The sequence below is a fragment of the Salvelinus alpinus genome, chromosome 12 (assembly GCF_045679555.1).
Source record: "Salvelinus alpinus chromosome 12, SLU_Salpinus.1, whole genome shotgun sequence".
Taxonomy (NCBI): Eukaryota; Metazoa; Chordata; class Actinopteri; order Salmoniformes; family Salmonidae; genus Salvelinus; species Salvelinus alpinus.
Window position 1 is genome coordinate 44,927,059 of NC_092097.1, and position 13,136 is coordinate 44,940,194.

The 13,136-nt window shown below is 43.7% G+C and overlaps 1 protein-coding gene across 1 annotated transcript in view; it reads right to left on the minus strand.

Moving 5' to 3' along the window:
• Positions 1-68: 68 nt before the first annotated feature.
• Positions 69-13,136, minus strand: part of LOC139536218 (disks large-associated protein 4-like) — a 238,615-nt gene continuing 225,547 nt past the window's right edge. The window contains exons 12-13 of the mRNA XM_071336549.1: positions 7,326-7,490; positions 69-5,208 (exon numbers count right to left, since the gene is read on the minus strand). Of these exons, the coding sequence (XP_071192650.1) occupies positions 4,969-5,208; positions 7,326-7,490 (405 nt within the window). The 3' untranslated portion in view covers positions 69-4,968. The remainder of the gene's footprint in view (positions 5,209-7,325; positions 7,491-13,136) is intronic.

The window sequence follows — 13,136 nt, forward strand, 5'->3', positions numbered from 1 at the left end:
GCCCTAGCCACTAGTGTATGACCCTAGCCACTAGCTGTATGCCCTAGCCACTAGCTGTATGTCCCTAGCCATGTGTATGTCCTAGCCACTACTGTATGTCCTAGCCATGTGTATGTCCTAGCCATGTGTATGTCCTAGCCACTACTGTATGTCCTAGCCATGTGTATGTCCTAGCCACTACTGTATGCCCTAGCCATGTGTATGCCCTAGCCATGTGTATGCCCTAGCCATGTGTATGTCCTAGCCACTACTGTATGCCCTAGCCATGTGTATGTCCTAGCCACTACTGTATGCCCTAGCCATGTGTATGTCCTAGCCACTACTGTATGTCCTAGCCATGTGTATGCCCTAGCCATGTGTATGCCCTAGCCATGTGTATGTTCTAGCCATGAAAACTGCATGTGTTTTCTCATACGACCAAGAAGGTAACACAGAAATACACTGAGTATACAAAACATTAGGACACCTGCTCTTTCCATGATATAGACTGACCAGGTGAATCCAGGTGAAGCTATGATCCCTTATCGATGTCACTTCAAATCAGTGTAGATGGGGAGGAGACTGGTTAAATAAGGATTTTTTAAGCCTTGAGACAATTGAGACATGGATTGTGTATGTGTGCATTTCAGAAGGTGAATGGGCAAGACAAAAGATTTTAGTGCCTTTGAACAGGTAGTATGGTATGGTAGTATGTGCCAAGCTCACCGGTTTGTGTCAACAACTGCAACGCTGCTGGGTTTTTCACGCTCAACAGTTTCCTGTGTGTATCAAAAATGGCCCACCACCCAAAGGACATCCAGCCAACTTGACACAACTGTGGGAAGCATTGGGCCAGCATCCCTGTGGAACCCTTTTGACACCTTGTAGATTGTAGAATCCATGCCCCGACAACTTGAGACTGTTCTGAAGGCAAAAGGGGATGGGGGGTTGCAACTCAATAGTAGGAAGGTGGTCCTAATGTTTAGTATATTTAGTGTATATGCCATTTAGCAGACGTGTTTATGAAAATACAATGGTTAGTCATTTGAAGTCATAATTTGATATAAAAACAAGTATTGGTTGGAAATATATGTTAAAAATGCTGTTTACTGTTAGTATACAGTTCACTCTGCGAGTCTGGCAAGTGAGATCTTTTTAACCTGACTCTGGCACTCCAGGCTGAAGTTTCCGCTAGGTACAGATCTAGCATCAGCTTCCACCCTCCAAACTTAACTTTAACCATGTGGGGGAAATGCAAAACTTACCCAAAATCAGCGTCTAGGGGCAACTTCACCCTACACCACTTTGGACAATCAAATACCTACAGTGAGACTCAAACTTTCTTGATCTCTCAACCACAAATAGAGAATATGTTATGATCATTTGATATTTGACAATTTTAATATTTATACTGCAGTAGTTTGTGTCGGGGGGCTAGGTTCAGTCTGTTATATCTGGAGTATTTCTCCTGTCTTATCCGGTGACCTGTGTGAATTTAAGTATGCTCTCTCTAATTCTCTCTTTCTTTCTTTCTCTCTCTCGGAGGACCTGAGCCCTAGGATCATGCCTCAGGACTACCTGGCATGATGACTCCTTGCTGTCCCCAATCCACCTGGCCATGCTGCTGCTCCAGTTTCAACTGTTCTGCCTGCCGCTATGGAACCCTGACCTGTTCACCGGACGTGCTACCTGTCCCAGACCTGCTGTTTTCAACTCTCTAGAGACAGCAGGAGCGGTAGAGATACTCTCAATGATCGGCTATGAAAAGCCAACTGACATTTAGTCCTGAGGTGCTGACTTGTTGCACCCTCGACAACTACTGTGATTATTATTATTTGACCATGCTGGTCATTTATGAACATTTGAACATCTTGGCCATGTTCTGTTATAATCTCCACTCGGCACAGCCAAAAGAGGACTGGCCACCCCTCATAGCCTGGTTCCTCTCTAGGTTTCTTCCTAGGTTTTGGCCTTTCTAGGGAGTTTTTCCTAGCCACCGTGCTTCTACACCTGCATTGCTTGCTGTTTTGGGTTTTAGGCTGGGTTTCTGTACAGCACTTTGATATATCAGCTGATGTAAGAAGGGCTATATAAATACATTTGATTTGATATGTTTTGTTAGATAACATTTTTTTATCACTTGCCTGGAACCATTTTCCATTCCACTTTCTTTTTTATTTGTAATTTTTTTCTCCTCAATTTTGTGATATCCAATTGATAGTTACAGTCTTGTCCCATTGTTGCAACTCCCCTACGGACTCGGGAGAGGCAAAGGTTGAGAGCCAATGCATCCTCCGAAACACGACCCTGCCAAGTCACACTGCTTCTTGACACACTGCTCGCTTAACTTGGAAGCCAGCCGCACCAATTCGTAGGAGGAAACACCGTCCAGCTGGTGACTGGGGTCCGCTTGCAGGCGCCTGGCCCGCCACAAGGAGCAGCTAGAGCGCGATGGGACAAGGAATTCCCGGCCAGCCAAACCCTCCCCTAACCTGGACGACACTGGGCCAATTGAGCGCCGCCTCGTTGGTCTCCCGGTCACGGCCGGCTGTGACACAGCCTGGTATCGAACCCAGGTCTGTAGTGACGCCTACGAGGCAATGCCTTAGACCGCTGCGCCACTTGGGAGGCCCCCATTCCACTTTCACAGGCCTATTAAAAGAGTGAATCAGCTTTGATATCACTATACTTACTTTCCATAGAGGCACAATGGTGATGCATTTCTTTTTTTGTACCAATAACAGCATTTTCAAAAACAAAGGATGGCAAACAAATTATATTTATGTAATGTAATAGAGATTTAATGATTTGTCTCAATTAAAAAAAAGTGTAGGCATTTGGGGATGATATTTAACAAAAACAACAATGGTAGACAGCAATATGACAGGGCGCTTGGTTGAACAAATAAAAAAAACTATGTGCTTCTTCTTCATTCCAGGATGAATTTGTTCCCTCCAAAAGTGTCATGGACAATTGAGATGTAGTGCAAAATATGACCAGTAGGAGGATAAAATAACAACTTCCTGGTTTCGCACAGTGTCACTGAAGCATCTCAATAGTCAGACAGGGTTTCCTCTCCTAGTACCTTCCCTTGTCTCCTATCCTTTCCTTTCTCTAGCCATCTCTTTTCAAGAGGGTGTCTGGTCAAGATCCATGATGTGGAAAAATATATTACACTTACATGATTTTAGTCATTTAGCAGACACATCGATTTACAGGAGTAATTAGGCTTAAGTGCCTTGCTAAAGGGCACAGACAGATTTTTTCACCTAGTCGGCTTGGGGATTCAAACCAGCGACCATTCGGTTACTGGCCAAATGCTCTTAACCGCTCGGCTACCTGCCGCCCCATACAGTAGCAAATACCTATAGTAGTACTGAATATTCAGTGTAATGTATCAATAACAAATTCCCATTGCCGAGTGCAGTGTGCAGCCATTAGTCAAAGTTAATTAATGCTTAACTACAAGTCCAAATTGGGCTTAATTCCATTTAAATTCTCTATAGGAGGGCAATTCAAATCATGGTTGGAGTGAGTGGAATTTCACGGTGGAATGGACCACATGTTTTTCCATGTATATTGAGTGATGGTCCCATGTGGGAAATGCACCTGCATCTGTGCCAACTAATTTACTCATTGAAATACAGTGACGACAAAACAACAAAAGGTTAATTGCAGAGAGAGACGCTGGGGCAGAAGTTGGGAGAAAGAAACCCCTCTAACCTTTCAATTCCTGTGATATTGCTGCTGCAGCAACCCAGCTTGAGTTGCTGGAAGTACCTACTTTAAAACCTACTGGCTTTTTAAATGTTCAATGAAATAGCCACAATGATGCAACATTACGCTGGTAAAGTATCTTGAAACAACGAGGAAACAATTCAGACTTAAACACATTTTGCACAGTGGGATTGTCCTCAATGGTGGTCCTGGTCCTTCACTCTAACCTGAATTATGTTCAATTGCTCTGATATACCCACACCATTATATTATTCATTAGGGCACACTGTAGCAAAAGGTGAAACTGATTAACTGCCTAATGAATATGACCTAGAAATAAATTCACAGAGCAATACAAAGAAATGAAAGTACAAAGCGTGGCCATTGTCATGGGACTGTGGACATTGGCTGATGAATACATCCTTAAACCAAAATGGCAGAAAGCAATATAATCTCAATGAAATAGTAGGATATTCAAATTACATTCCAGAAAATATTGACTTGTGAGTGTGTTTTGAGTCAGTTAAAAAGTACCTAAAGTACCTTTTTAAACAAAAAATGAACTAAGTAAACATCAATTGTGCTTTCAATAGATCTCACTTATACAAGTGGTGATACTTGTCATTTCCACCCTTAGTTCTTGGTTCCCTGCTCTCCAAAACCTCTTAAGAATCTAGAACTGCTTTGAATGCAGGCAAGGGGCTCTTACAAAACAAATAAAAACAAACAAAAAAGCACCAGGAAGACATAGATAGCTGAGGGTCTGAAGCATGTGTGTGTGTGTGCTCCTCTGAGTAAGTGTGTACATTAAACCACATGGTGGCGTTGTGCAAACTACGGGTTGGCCAAGGCATGGGGGGAGGGAGTCAGGGAGGGGCGGCAGAAAGCACAAATGTTTACTCTGTCCGCTTCTTAGATCTGTTATAGCCAAGATACAGGTACATCTAAAACAGTCTTGATATAGTTTCTTTAGGAGATAATAATATCATCATCAATAACCATTTTTATAATTTTCGTAATAATCAAGAGTACTAACAATAGTAACAAAGTTTGTGGTTGAGGTTTTTCCATGGCAGCCTTGTGAGAGGAGACGAGAGTTCCCCATAGTCTATAGCCCAATAATTTTTATTTCTTGTTTCCTCTCTTTCTCACTTAATCTAGATTTGCTGCCACCAGGACCAGCCTACCCTGTTTGTGTATGGCGAGAAGACCCCAACCCTCCATCTCAGAGGCAGTTCCTCCTATCTCCCTCTCCCCCTCTCTCGCTCTCTCTCAGAGACGTGTTTGGGCCTCGGGGACGTAGATCTCGATACTGTCAGCACTCTCCGTGGCTGAGTTCTGCCGAACCGAGGCGGCCCTCTTAGCGGCCAGCAGTCGCCTGCGGGCCTCCGTCCGGTGCTTCTCCGCTGAAGAGGTGGAAGAGGCGGAGTCGACGCTCTTCTCACGTCCCAGCACCGGCCTCCCCTTAACGGGCTTCTTTGGCACTGGAGGAGGGGGCTCTTTCTGGTCCTCCTGGTGGTGTTGGTGGAGGGCCGCAATGGACGAAGTCAACCGTCAACCACAAGGAAACAGAAGAGACATGTGGGGGGGGGGGAAGAGTGAGAGGATGCAAGGCGTTGTTGCTGTTGAAAGAAAACCTTTTTTTGTTGATGAATTGAAAGGAGTAACTACTCACTTTGGAGATTTTATGACTTTAGGACCAAGAAAAATTATTCGAAACAACTTCTGAAGTTTTGTACTTGTATGTTCATACATGGTAAAATATAGATTTTTTTTGTTTCCTGAAAAGCTTCAGTTTTGGAGATGCAAGGTTTTCTTCCGAAAGCAACGAAGCAACGAAAGGTAATACAGAGGTTATAAAAAAGAGCATAGTGAGTTTCATTTGGTAGACATGGATCTTTCACAGTGACTTTGATTATGGTTTTTTCAAAATATGCACAAGGTAGGCTTGACATGGACAATCTAGACAAATTACGGACAAGATAGACATAATATGAACAGTGTAGCCAAATATAGGACATTGATGGCAACTCTTCCTTGGACTAGACACTGAATTAATATTGGATCCCTGAATCCCAAACTAACAATAACCTCTTCTCAAATATACCTAGTGGGTATGGGCTAGGGGTTGGTTTGGTACTCAAATAATTCATTTTATGATGAGGACATTGGATGAACCACACTTAATTCATTGCAGTCATAGTGAAATAGTGACATGAAGTCAAAGTAGTTGAAGCACACATCCACCAAAACATACACTACTACTCAAAAGTTTGGGGTCACTTAGAAATGTCCTTGTTTTTGAAAGAAAAGCCCATTTTTTCCCCCATTAAAATAACATCAAATTGATCAGAAATACAGTGTAGACATTGTTAATGTTGTAAATGACTATTGTAGCTGGAAACGGCAGATTTTTAAAATGGAATATCTACATAGGCATACAGAGGCCCATTATCAGCAACCATAGCGCCTGTGTTCTAATGGCACGTTGTGTTAGCTAATCCAAGTTTATAATTTTAAAAGGCTAATTGATCATTAGAAAACCCTTTTGCAATTATGTTAGCACAGCTGAAAACTGTTGTCCTGATTAAAGAAGCAATAAAACTGGCCTTCTTTAGACTAGTTGAGTATCTGTAGCATCAGCATTTATGGGTTCAATTACATGCTCAAAATGGCCAGAAACAAATAACTTTCTTCTGAAACTCGTCAGTCTATTCTTGTTCTGAGAAATGAAGGCTATTCCATGTGAGAAATGGCCAAGAAACGGAAGATCTCGTACAATGCTGTGTACTACTCCCTTCACAGAACAGCGCAAACTGTCTCTAACCAGAATAGAAAGAGGAGTGGGAGGCCCCATTGCACAACTGAGCAAGAGTACAAGTACATTAGAGTGTCTGGTTTGAGAAACAGATGCCTCACAAGTCCTCAACTGGCAGCTTCGTTAAATAGTACCCACAAAACACCAGTCTCAATGTCAACAGTGAAGAGGCGACTCCGTGATAATGGCCTTCTAGGCCTACACAACCAGGTGATGGGAGTTCTTTACTAATTAGATACCATAATTCATCAATGAAGTACAAGGGAGGAGCGAAAGTCCGAAGACACTCAGCCCTCCGTGGAATGAGTTTAACATAACCCTAACCCTAAAATAGCCTTTTTCCTTGTGGGGACCAGCCAAATGTCCCCTCTTGTCTGAATTTTCCTTGTTTTACTATCCTTGTAAGGACTTCTGGTACACACACACACACACACACACACACGCACGCACGCACGCACGCACGCACGCACACGCACACGCACACGCACACGCACACACACGCAGCTCTGCCATTACCATACTTGAGACATCAGAGCAGAGCATGTCTTGTACCCCGACATGCATTCTCAAAGGAGGGGCTTAAACCGCAGAAACAGTCATAAACTGTCCTCTTTGAGATTGAGCCCCATGCATGTGTAAAGGGAGGTGCCTTCTCCCAAGCCCCTTCACATTGGGGTGGGAAGCCCCTTTTAGTGTTCACTTCACATGGGGAGGGGGGAAGTGAGAGGGGAGGTGGGGAGGGAGGAGAGAGGCCGGTTTCGGCGGCTTTCCTACCCCAGCCTGTGCACTGGGCAGCAGGGGTGGGAAGTACCTTCCGCTCGGGTGGCGAGTGTGCCACGGCAGGGGGCTGCCAGTCGCTGGACTTGAGGTGGTAGAGCTCATCAAACTTGAGGCTGATGTCCTCGATGGAGAGCTGTAGCAGGTCCCAGAAGCCTGCCAGGTCCTGGGCTGTGGGCCGCAGGTTGGCGTTCACATTCTGAAGGGAGGGAGAAAGGAGAAAATGGGGGAGAAAGAGAGGTGTGGGAAAGTGGAAGAAAATAAAGAAATAGTGAAGAGAGAGGATGTAAGAAGGGGAGAAAGGGAGAAAAGGAGAGAAGCATGAAGAGGAGATTGAAAAGAGGAGATTGAAATTAATTCAGTGTTGCTTTGTCCACTTTTGACACTAGAGGGAGCTGTCTTACAACACAATGACAGGAGACCTCATCAAACTTATTAGTTGAATTCCATCAGACTATTCTGGGTAAATACTGTGTATGTTGGAAGGTGTGGATGTTGATGCTACTGTATTATCGTTTAATGTATGCCTGTAAAAAACTTATACTGCTTTATTGGGACTATTCTTAGATTTTTATGAAGAAAAAAATATATATATATTTTAAAAAAGGTGGACTGACCACTTCACATAAACCGTAGGGAATTGGGAGGCACTCTGTTTTGCCTCATCTCCTTTTAAAGTATGTAAAATAAGTCAGTCAGAGCATATGGAAGGCTTGAACGTCACACTTCGACTTGTTCTCTTTCAGTCGACTCGGTGTGAGATCTCATTATGGGACACGCCCTCTCTAGCATTCCCCATAGTGAGATAACGCCCTAATTTCCTTCAGAGAACCGGGGCTACATACGGTAACCCATAGTTTTTCTTCCCACCTGACTCACTCATTCTCTTACTAATGCTCTTTGTTATGGTTGGGTCTGCTTGTGTTTCTTGCCCACACAGCATCTTTGCAGCTGCAACTAGACTGGGGTTTGAGCCCTTATCCAGAGCCTTTTGACTCAACTCTCCGCCATGTTTTTATCATGCTAATTCTGCATTCTGGATCTTCAAATAGGAGAACACACAGAAAAAAACACACAACAAAAGATGGTAGCACTAGCATGTAAAAACTGACTTCCTGTGTAATGATATGAAAAGCATCCATAGGAAATTGTCCATAAATACAAAATATTTGGGTTTTTTACATGTAGGAAAAAAATTATTCTGGATGTCAAACTCTTTTTGAAATGGTACAATGGTTCAACTTATTTTGGATCAGGGTGCCCTTTCATAGAATTTTATCAGGATAGCACATCATTTCACAATTAATCGCTAACCAAAAAGGTTCACTACACAACCATTAATACAAAACATGAGTTCAATAATATGGCTGCATTAAAATAGACTCCTATTATAAATGACTCAAGCAACACAATCAGTAGCCCTTGCTACTCTGATACTTACACTGAGCTTCATGACGAGATTATCATTATTCATTAAAACTGCATTAACAACCATAGATTGTCGGTCTTCTGTCTGAATAACTGCTAGTCTCTCTCTCATTTGAGAGAACATAATACATTCCGAATATGATGACACTGAATTTCCACTGAGAATAGCTAACAGTCAGAGAATGCTACCAACAAAATGCAGGCGTTTGCAGACCGTCAACCTGAGGTTAGTCTTATCCTAATAATTGGGGATGTCAGTCTGAGTACCCTGTACTGAGATCAGTAGAGTGACGTGATACAAAGAGACATGTCTACACAGCATCACATTAGTGTAAACCAAGACTGTTCCACGGGCAGGCCTGGTTGTAGCAAGATATGTTCGAGTGGTGTCTGTGACAATTTTAGCATTTTAGCTAACCCTAAACATTCTCCTAACCTGCCACGTTAATTCTCCTAACCTGCTACGAAAAGTTATTTAAAAAACCGGCAGACCTGCCCTGAGAACGATACAGCCATGTCCACCCCTTACAATAGTTTAACCACTCAGGTCTGGAAAAAGTCCCATCAATCACTTCTCCATTGACCTTACTGTCTGATAGCATTCAGCTTGTCACTTAGCTAGCCACATTTAAGCTCTGTGTCTTTCCATTTGGCATGTGTTTGTCTAGTGAAGTGATGAAGTGTGCCCAGAGACTGTAGTCGAAAATTAGCAGGCCTGGCTAAAACTAGCACTTTTTCAGAAATGTTGATCAATGTGCACTGTCCATGTAAAAATAAACTTAACAAAGTAAAGTAAACAAGGGTGTGGGATAGATGATTATCTGGAAATGTAAGTGTGTGGGGTTGAGTATCTGGAAAGTAAGTGTGTGGGGTTGATTATCTGGTAAAGTAAGTGTGTGGGGTTGATTATCTGGTAAAGTAATTGTGTGGGGTTGATTATCTGGTAAAGTAAGTGTGTGGGGTTGATTATCTGGTAATGTAAGTGTGTGGGGTTGATTATCTGGTAATGTAAGTGTGTGGGGTTGATTATCTGGGAAAGTAAGTGTGTGGGGTTGATTGTCTGGTAATGTAAGTGTGTGGGGTTGATTGTCTGGTAATGTAAGTGTGTGGGGTTGATTATCTGGTAATGTAAGTGTGTGGGGTTGATTATCTGGTAACGTAAGTGTGTGCGGTTGATTATCTGGTAACGTAAGTGTGTGGGGTTGATTATCTGGTAATGTAAGTGTGTGGGGTTGATTATCTGGTAATGTAAGTGTGTGGGGTTGATTATCTGGTAACGTAAGTGTGTGGGGTTGATTATCTGGTAACGTAAGTGTGTGGGGTTGATTATCTGGTAACGTAAGTGTGTGGGGTTGATTATCTGGTAATGTAAGTGTGTGGGGTTGATTATCTGGTAACGTAAGTGTGTGGGGTTGATTATCTGGTAATGTAAGTGTGTGGGGTTGATTATCTGGTAACGTAAGTGTGTGGGGTTGATTATCTGGTAATGTAAGTGTGTGGGGTTGATTATCTGGTAATGTAAGTGTGTGGGGTTGATTATCTGGTAATGTAAGGGGTTTTCTGGTCATGTACAGTGCATTCGGAAAGTATTTAACATTTTGTAAACGTTACAGTCTTATTCTAAAACGGGTTAAATAGTTTTTTTTCCTCAACAATCTACACACAATACCCCATAATGACGAAGCAAAAACAGGATTTTAGACATTTTTGCAATTGTATTAAAGTAAAAAACTGAAATATGACCTTTACATAAGTATTCAGACCCTTTACTCAGAACTTTGTTGAAACACCTTTGGCAGTGATTACTGCCATGAGTCTTCTTGGGTATGACGCAACAAGCTTGGCACACCTGTATTTGGGGAGTTTCTCCCATTCTTCTCTGCAGAGCCTCTCAAGCTCTGTCAGGTTGTATGGGGAGCGTCACTGCACAGCTATTTTCAGGTCTCTCCAGAGATGTTCAATCGTGTTTAAGTCCGGGCTCTGGCTGGGCCACTCAAGTACACTCAGAGACTTGTCCCGAAGCCACTCCTGCAATGTTTTGGCTGTGTGGTTAAGGTCGTTATCCTGTTGGAAGGTGAACCTTCGCCCCAATCTGAGGTCCTGAACACTCTTGAGCAAGTTTTCATCAAGAATATACTTTGCTTCGTTTACCTTCCCACAATCCTGACTAGTCTCCCAGTCCCCGCCACAGAAAAACATCCCCCACAGCATGATGCTGCCACCACCACGCTTCACTGTAGGGATGGTGCCAGGTTTCCTTCATACGTGATGCTTGGCATTCAGGCCAAAGAGTTAAATATTGGTTTCATCAGATTAGAGAATCTTGTTTTTCATGGTCTGAGTCCATTAGTTGCCTTTTGGCAAACTCCAAGCGGGCTGTCATGTGCCTTTTACTGAGGAGTGGCTTCCGTCTGTCCACTCTACCATAAAGACCTGATTGGTTGTCCTTCTGGAAGGTTCTCTTATGTCCACAGAGAAACTCTGTCAGAGTGACCATCAGGTTCTTGGTCACCTCCCTGACCAAGGCCGTTCTCCCCCAATTGCTCAGTTTGGATGGGCAGCCAGCTCTAGGAAGAGTCTTGGTGGTTCAAAACTTCTTCCATTTAAGAACCATAGAGGCCACAGTGTTCTTGGGGACCTTCAATGCTGCAGAAATGTTTTGGTACCCTTCTCCAGATCTGTGCCTCAACACAATCCTGCCTTGGGCTCTACGGACAATTCCTTCCACCTCATGGCTTGGTTTTTGCTCTGACATGCACTGTCAACTGTGGGACCTTATATAGACAGGTGTGTCTCTAGTCTCTAGCTCTAGTACTTCCGGCGCGGACCGAGATGGCCACCTCGCTTCGCGTTCCTTGGAAAATATGCAGTATTTTGTTTTTTTATGTGTTATTCCTTACATTGGTACCACAGGTAATCTTAGGTTTCATTACATACAGTCGGGAGGAACTACTGAATATAAGAGCAACGTCAACTCACCACCGTTACAACCAGGAATATGACTTTCCCGAAACGGATCCAGTGTTTTGCCTTCCACCCAATACAATGGATCTGATCCCAGCCGGCGACCCTATGCGACGCCGTAAAAGGGGCAAACGTAGCGGTCTCCTGGTCAGGCTTCGGAGACGGGCACATCGCGCTCCACTCCCTAGCATACTACTCGCCAATGTCCAGTCTCTTGACAATAAGGTTAAAGAAATCCGAGCAAGGGTAACATTCCAGAGAGACATCAGAGATTGTAACGTTCTCTGCTTCACGGAAACATGGCTAACTCAAGAGACGCTAACGGAGTCGGTGCAGCCAGCTGGTTTCTTCACGCATCGCGCCGACAGAAACATACATCTTTCTGGTAAGAAGAGGGGCGGGGGTGTATGCCTTATGATTAACGAGACGTGGTGTGATCATAACAACATACAGGAACTCAAGTCATTCTGTTCACCTGATTTAGAATTCCTCACAATCAAATGTCGACCGCATTATCTACCAAGGGAATTCTCTTCGATTATAATCACAGCCGTATATATTCCCCCCCAAGCAGACACATCGATGGCCCTGAACGAACTTTATCTGACTCTTTGTAAACTGGAAACCACACACCCTGAGGCTGCATTCATCGTAGCTGGGGATTTTAACAAGGCTAATCTGAAAACAAAACTCCCTAAATTCTATCATTCTATCAGCATATCGATTGTGCTACCAGGGCTGGTAAAACCTTGGATCATTGTTATACTAACTTCCGCGACGCGTATAAGGCCCTCCCCCGCCCTCCTTTCGGAAAAGATGACCACGACTCCATTTTGTTGCTTCCAGCCTACAAACAGAAACTAAACAACAAGCTCCCTCGCTCAGGTCTGTTCAACGCTGGTCCGACCAATCTGATTCCACGCTTCAAGACTGCTTCGATCACGCGGATTGGAATATGTTCCACATTGCGTCCAACAACAATATTGACGAATACGCTGATTCGGTGAGCGAGTTCATTAGAAAGTGCATTGACGATGTCGTACCCACAGCAACGATTAAAACATTCCCAAACCAGAAACCGTGGATTGACGGCAGCATTCGCGTGAAACTGAAAGCGCGAACCACTGCTTTTAACCAGGGCAAGGTGACCGGAAACATGACCGAATACAAACAGTGTAGCTATTCTCTCCGCAAGGCAATCAAACAAGCTAAGTCCCAGTATAGAGACAAAATAGAGTCGCAATTCAACAGCACAGACACAAGAGGTATGTGGCAGGGTCTACAGTCAATCACGGATTACAAAAAGAAAACCAGCCCCGTCGCGGACCAGGATGTCTTGCTCCCAGACAGGCTAAATAACTTTTTTGCTCGCTTTGAGGACAATACAGTGCCACTGACACGGCCCGCTACCAAAACCTGCGGGCTCTCCTTCACTGCAGCCGAGGTGAGTAAA